Here is a 7617-nt window from a genome sequence, read left to right on the forward strand (position 1 = left end):
GCTGGGATTAAAGGCGTGCACCAATACCACCCGGCTCAGTATCTTATTTATGTCTTATTGTTTTAACAAATATATTTGAATATATTTTAAATTAAATAAGTCATAATGTGTTAAGAAATAAGAGGGGCCAGAAATAAAAGGAGGGCAGAGAAAGAAGAATGGAAATTTTTGAAGCCAATATTCATACATGAAATACTCAAGAAGTAAAACAAGTGTAAAAGAAGTGAGAGAGAAATTTTCCTTGTTCTAAAGGCCTTCAGTATCAGTTACGTCGAAGAAAACACTATTCCTTAGGAATATAAGTTCAAGATTATTATAATCTTGGTAAATAAAAGTGATTCTCTGTTTTCAGTAGAGATTATTAATCCAGACTAATCAGAAGAATATGTAAACATATAGAGAAAGACAAAGATATATACATAATATGTATATGCGTAACATATATATATATATGTGTGTGTGTGTGCAAATATTTTTTTGAGGTTGATGGACCATAACCTTCTACATTCATTGAAGAAAGTCCTCAGCTCATCAATTTAAGAAGTTTTTATATAACTAACTAGCTGTCTGCATACTCTCCTCATTGCTACCTTCATTTCCTGATTTCGGAATGTGTATATCACAGGATTCAGAAAAGGAGTAACAACTGCATCAAAAATTGCCAGAAATTTGTCCAGGTGTATTGAAGGAGAAGGCCAAGTATAGAAGAATATCAATGGACCAAAGAATAAGACAACCACAGAGATATGAGCTGAAAGTGTGGACAAAGCCTTAGATGAAGAATTTGACGAGTGTTTTTGTACAGTGATTATGATGACAATATAGGAAATGATCAGTATGATGAAGGAGCCCACAGAGATGAATCCACTGTTGGCTGTGACCATGAATTCCAGTTGGTAAGTGTCTATGCAGGCAAGTTTGATAAATCGAGGAAGGTCACAGTAGAAGCTGTCCAACACATTAGGTCCACAGAAAGGTAAATTTACTACAAAAGCCAGTTGAACCAGAGAGTGAATAAGGCCAACCACCCAGGCAACCACTAAAAACAAGATGCACATCCTCGGGCTCATAATGGTCAAGTAATGGAGAGGCTTACATATGGCCACATATCTGTCGAAAGCCATGGCTATGAGCAGCACCATCTCCACACCTCCAATGACATGAATGAAGAAGATTTGAGTGACACAGCCTCTAAAGGAGATGACTTTGTGTTTTCTGAATAAGTCATAAATCATCTTGGGGGACACAACAGAAGAAACACCCAAGTCGATGAAGGAGAGGCTAGCCAACAGAAAGTACATGGGAGAGTGTAAGTGAGGGTCAGATGCCACAGCGAACACGATGAGGGAGTTTCCTGTCATGCTTGCCACATAAAACATGGAGGAGAACACAAAGAGCAATAGTTGAATACTCCAGGAGTTGGTGAGTCCCAGGAACACAAACTCTGACACCACGGACTGATTCATTCCTTCCATTGACCTTTTTGTCAGTGCTACCTGAGAGAAGAAACAGGAGAAATGATAAATTATAATTGTATTAAGGTAATGTCCTGCATTTATAAATAAACAAGTGCGAAGCAACACTAGTATTCAGGGGATCATAACTTCAAACCATAGTAAAATATCACCTCACAGTTTCCAAAGATAACAAGAGAAGGTGCTTGGGAACTGTTGGGGAAGAAAAGGAAATGGAAATGAGGTAATTGTATTTATATTTCAAAAGCTTTCATTTTCTTAAAGAAAACAAATTTTGGTTTTTTTTAAAAAAATGATGTGAATATAAATTAGTCTATTTATTTAGGAAGACAAAAATTTGTGGAGGTCCTTCAAAAAATAAAAATATAGACTGGGTTTGTAGACCAATGAAATAAAATTACAGATGAATAAGGACCTATATTAGCTTCTCAACACCGTAAATGATAAAGAGGTGTAGGCCGAGAATAAAACAGTTGAAGAGCAATGGAAAAGACTAAAAACTGGAAATATTAAGCTAGAGAGATACCTTGACTGGTCAGGGCTTTCACTGTGTAATTGTGATAACCTGTGTTCAGATCCCAGAGTCCAAACAAGAAGCTTATTGTGACTGTGTGTGTCTGTACCTACAGTGTTGTGAAAGCTGGAAATAAATGATCACTTGAGCTTGGGGACTGCCAGACTAGATCCAGGCTCAGCATGAGACACCGTTTCAAAGGAATCAAGTAAAGAATGAGAAAGCAGGGCCCAGAACATTGTCTTCTGACCTCCAATGTACAAGAGTCTGTATTATTTTATATGCACGTACATGTACACACACACACACACATCAAGTATACATTGACCATACTCATATATATAAAGTCACAATACAATAGTAATAATAATAGTAGTAAATTTAATTTTTAAAATAAATATAGATATATTATGTGATATAGCAATTCCAATGTAAGAATATATATCCAGAAAAATGTAACATTCACAAATAACAAGCAATATGTGTAAATAAGATGTGTTAAATAATAGATGAGTGGATAACACACACAGAGACACTCTAACACACATGGACTATTCTTTGTTCCCCTTCAAACAAAGGAATCTTATTTTTCTTTTACCACAATAAGACTAGAAGTCAATGGGCTAACTGAAGTAAAGAAACATGGGAAGTTTAATGCTGAAATGTATCAGTCGGCATGGACTCTAGGGACTCTAAACTCATAGAAGCAGAAAATATAACAACAGATCATGAGCAAATGGGATGGGATAGAAAGGGGAAATTGGAGATATTTCTGCAAAGGGAAATGCATAATTAGACTGGGTGGGTAGCTTCTGGAGATTCATGGCACAGTGAGGTGACTGTTACTAACAGTGGGGCCTACACGAAAATTGGTCAGTGCAGAACTCCGCCATTCATTTTCTAAATCAGTATGGGTGGCAGCTGTGCTAGTTAGCTTACAAAATGCACATGTATTTCATGTTTTTATATATTTTTGTATTTTATATATTTACATATATAAAACATCTCTCTATACAATATAAATATTACAAAATCTATCTGTTAATTTTGCCTTCATAAAACTTGAGGAAGAAAGGTTTTCTATTATGCTCATATAATTTGAATTTGCAGTCATGCAGAGAAGCTGCTGCCATTCATGCAGTCATGTTGAGCTATTTATAAATTCAATATCCCTCTACTTTCAAACTAGAGTGAGTTCACAGCTGTTCCACATAAGGTGGAAGATTAGTAAATACTAAAGACAAAATTCATCCCCAAGGACTTTACACTTTCATTTGAAGACTAGTATGTTATCAGTTCAATTACAGAATTAAAAAAAAACTACTCATCATTTTTAACTATCCATATTGATATCTATAGCAAAGGCTACAGACCTTATTCTGACATATATTCCCTAACTTCTAACTTCTCTGCAAAATAGTTAACATCAAGATTATGAAATGTGTCCCTTTGCCATGAATTCTTGCTTACAAATTAACATTAAAGTACTATACTTTAATTGAGCTAACTGGACACCAGACTAACTCACCAAACAGAGTTAGACTGATACATAATTTTATTCTTTGAAACAAGAAATTTTTCTAGCAATTGACATTGTGACTAGATAAGCCTCCACACTACATCCATGGAGACAATCAGTTTTTGAAGTACTGGGAATAACAGGAGTCACTGCCCTCAAGTAATTCCAAATGAACTGAATCCTTGGCAAAATGACATAACGTAATAGTAACTATATGTTCATATCTCTGTAAAATGGGTTGTCACATTATAATTTAGGGTTTTGTTCTATTTAAAGAATTAACATAGATACTAGATATGATAGAGGTTTGGTTCAAAAACCAAGATTAATGCCATACTTTACTGGTAGTTTAATACCATGCTAATTGTATAAAAATCTGTGAATTAGTTTTACTTATCTATTGAACAAAAAAATATTGATTTATATTTAACTTCCAGCCTAAAATGAATATCCTAACCATATACTCCATAAGTAAGTATACAAATGTGAGTCTTCAATAAATGTTATCATTTTGTTACTATCACTTGTCCATAATAGGACCCAATATGTCAGATAAACCAATTTAAAAAGTGAATGTTCATTAGCAGTAAGCACCAAAAATACAGATTGAAAACATAGTAGCACACTTATTTAACAATATTTTAATGTTTGTGTTTATAGTCTGGCAAATAAATGAATGTATTCTTAGTTCACTTGCTCTCAAAGAACAGTTGGTCTGTATTTACTACTCATCAAAAATATAATTCATTAAACCCTCCTCCAGTAGACACCAGCCTATGAGGCTTAGTCTTACATCTTTCTTCCTGTCTTCTCGTCCCAAACCTTAAAATCAGAAAAACTTTAAAAATAAAGAAACAAATATTTGCTAAAAGATGTTCTTTTTTATTCCTTTTACTGAGATACACATATTCTTCACTCCCCTTCCTTCCTCTCCTCTCCCTTTCTGTCCTCTCTGTGACTCCCATGCTCCCAATTTACTCAGGAGATCTTGTCTTTTTCTCCTATCTATGTAAAGCCACGTAAAGCTCTCGTAGGATTTTCTTTGTTGACTAACATCTATGACATTGTGAACTGTAGGCTGATTTTTTTTCTTTATGTTTAAAAGTCACTATGAGTGAGTGTGTATTACACTTGTCTTTCTGGGTCTGGGTTACCTAATTCAGTATGGTTTTTCTAGATCCATCCATTTGCCTGAAAATTTCAAAATGTCATTATATTTTACTGTAGAATGGGAAAAGATGTTATTTATCGATCAAAAACTCTATATGTAGCTGTATAGTTTATTGAGATAGTGTAGGCAGAGTTCTGAAGCAACAGAGAAAACTGAAGAAAAATGATATTATTCAAACTGAATAGAGAATGCGGGATAAATAAGTGATAATAAACAAAAAGTCAAAAACTACAATGATTACACTTGTCTAAATAGCTTTTGCAATGCCTTTGTATTAATGATTCTTTTTCTCAAATTCTACTATATCTGCTTGACAAAATTTTTAAAACTTCTCCACTATACTTATAGTTTAGAAACAAAATTATCAGTATAATTTACGTTCTTTAGAATGAAGCAAGAAATAAATATAGCTCCTGGCACCTCAGGAATCACTGTGTTCTGAAATTGCACATATCAGGATGAAAAAATAAAATTATATAGGATAGTATGATTTCAGCACTGGGTCTTATTTTCTTCATGTTAAGCACTATTTTCTACTCAGGAACACATGAGGCACTTTCATCTTGCAAACTCACTAATAAAATTTGCTACTATATTACACAAAATAGTATGCTTATTTTCTTCTATTTGGAAAAAACTGAAAGAAAAGGCAACAAATTCTTCCATTTTATTTGTATGTGTTAACAAGCTATTTTTTATTTGTCATTCAGTAGGAGATTATATCATTTTATCATTTCTGAGCACAGAATAACAGATTAATGCAGAAGTTTCACACAAAACATTACAAAGTTTTTGGCATTTTCTAGTCCTATTAATATTCCCCAATATATAATGTGGTTCTAGCTCAAAGGCAGTCAATTGTTTTGCTTTTTCCAATATTTGTATAGATATTTTTCTCTTATTTTTGTGATTATGATGTAATCTCATTACATCATTTCTCCCTTCACTTTCCTCCCTCTAAATCACTCCACGAGCCCCTCCTTGATCTCTTTCCAATCAATTTCAAAGCCTTTTCACACCGTGAATAATGTTACAATCATCCTTCTGTGTTGTTCAATTCCTTTTCTTGCCTGTGCTCTACTTTGCCCTAGACTTCATCAAGTACTTTAGGATGCAACTCAGATCCACAGCAACACTAATCACAAACAAATATCTGTGAATAATCCACTTATGCACTGTTAATTTTATTTCCGTCTATCCATTTTACCTGAATGATAACAACATCTTGTAGAGCCAGGTTTCCCTGTGTCGTCTCAGATAAAGTCCCACAAAGAATCTTCCATTAGGAATATATGAAGCTAATTATATACACCTTGTGAGGCTCTGACCAAGGTCAATGGAAAAGCATGACAGCTTTGAAGGAGCTCATGGTTACAGAACTTTTCTCCAGAGAATTATTTGTTTGGTCAATGTGGCCAAAGAACTCTGAAACTCAGATACTATGGAGAAAGCGGAATTGTTTGGTCTCATTAAGATACTTGGATCCAATAACTGTTAATTGCTCATTGCAATTACTTCGTTCTTCAAGGTAAATATTTTCTCAATGTTAAACATAAATAATCAAAGGATTACAAATATACTGGACCAATGTGTTGGCTCAATGAGTAAAGGCACTTACTATCATACTTGAGGACCTGAGTGCAATCTCTGGAGCTAACATGTGGAAGAAGAGAACTGACTCCTCACAGATGACTCAAACTCCATACAATCTTTCTTTACAAAACTAATACTTATTATAAAAATTTTAAACATCATAACTCATTGTTTTGTGCTCAATAAAATTTCTTTGTGTGTATTATCTGTGACTTATTCCTTTCTCTAGCTATTGTAAATAGAATAGCAAAAACATGAATATAAAAATATCTTTGCAGTAGAATATTTCTGTGGTCATTCAAATAAGAATATCTCCCATATGCTCAAATGTTTGTATATTTGGTCCCCAGTTGGTGGCACTGTTTGGGTAGGTTTCGGAGCTATACACAGTAGGTGACTGTGATGGGCTCTGAGGGTTCAAAGCCTCTTAGCATTCCCAGTGCGGTCTGTTTTATGTTTATAACAAGTATATAAGTTCTTAGTTCCTGTCACCATGCTCCTGCTCTTAAATCATAGAAGCTTAGCTCTATGTAACTATAAATCTAAATAATCTCTTCCTTGTAGGAGTTGCTTTGGTCATGGTGTTTTATCTCATATAAATGGAAAATTAAGTAAGACAGGGTCCTTTATTATGTGGTCATGGTTGGTATAGCTGGTAATATTATAGTTCTATTTTAAATTTTTCTTCTCTTAATTTTTTAAAAATTTTCATACAAGGAAGTCAGGACTATGAGGGGTGCACCCACCCACTGAGACAGTGGGGCTGATCTATTGGGAGCTCACCAAGGCCAGCTGGACTGGGACTGAAAAAGCATGGGATAAAACCAGAATCTCTGAACATGGCAAACAATGAGGGCTGATGAGAAGCCAAGGACAATGGCACTGGGTTTTGATCCTACTTCATGTTCTGGCTTTGTGGGATCCTAGCCAGTTTGGATGTTCACCTTCCTAGACCTAGATGGAGGGGAGAGGACCTTGGACTTTCCACAGGGCAGGGGACCCTGACTGATTTTTGGACTGGAGAAGGGGGGGAGGGGAGTGGGGGGAGGGGAGGAGGAGTGGGAGGAGGGGGAGGGAAATGGGAAGCTGGAAGGAGGCAGAAATTTTTTTCAATAAAAAATAAAAAGAAAAAAATTTCATACGATGTATTTTGATTATATTCCTTCCCCTAAATTTAACTCCTCCCCACAACACATCCCTACTCTTCCAAATTCATATTCTTACCCTCTCTGAATAAAAACAAACAAAAACAAATAAAAGCTTTAATTAACACCAAAAGAAACAAAAACAAAATCATGGATTCTGTTTTGTGTTGATCAAGTATTTCTTGAGCATATAGCTTTCT

General features: G+C 34.8%; 1 protein-coding gene across 1 annotated transcript; it reads right to left on the reverse strand.

The window, feature by feature from the left end:
• Positions 1–536: 536 nt before the first annotated feature.
• On the reverse strand, positions 537–1475 carry LOC126490447 (olfactory receptor 4F3/4F16/4F29-like). Its single transcript, XM_050125384.1, has one exon. The coding sequence runs from the start codon at positions 1473–1475 to the stop codon at positions 537–539; it is 939 nt and encodes a 312-aa protein (XP_049981341.1).
• Between the last annotated feature and the right edge of the window lie 6142 nt (positions 1476–7617).

The sequence above is a fragment of the Alexandromys fortis genome, unplaced genomic scaffold (assembly GCF_014885135.2).
Source record: "Alexandromys fortis isolate MF-2015 unplaced genomic scaffold, M_Fortis_MF-2015_v1.1 scaffold_229, whole genome shotgun sequence".
In the NCBI taxonomy this organism is placed as follows: domain Eukaryota; kingdom Metazoa; phylum Chordata; class Mammalia; order Rodentia; family Cricetidae; genus Alexandromys; species Alexandromys fortis.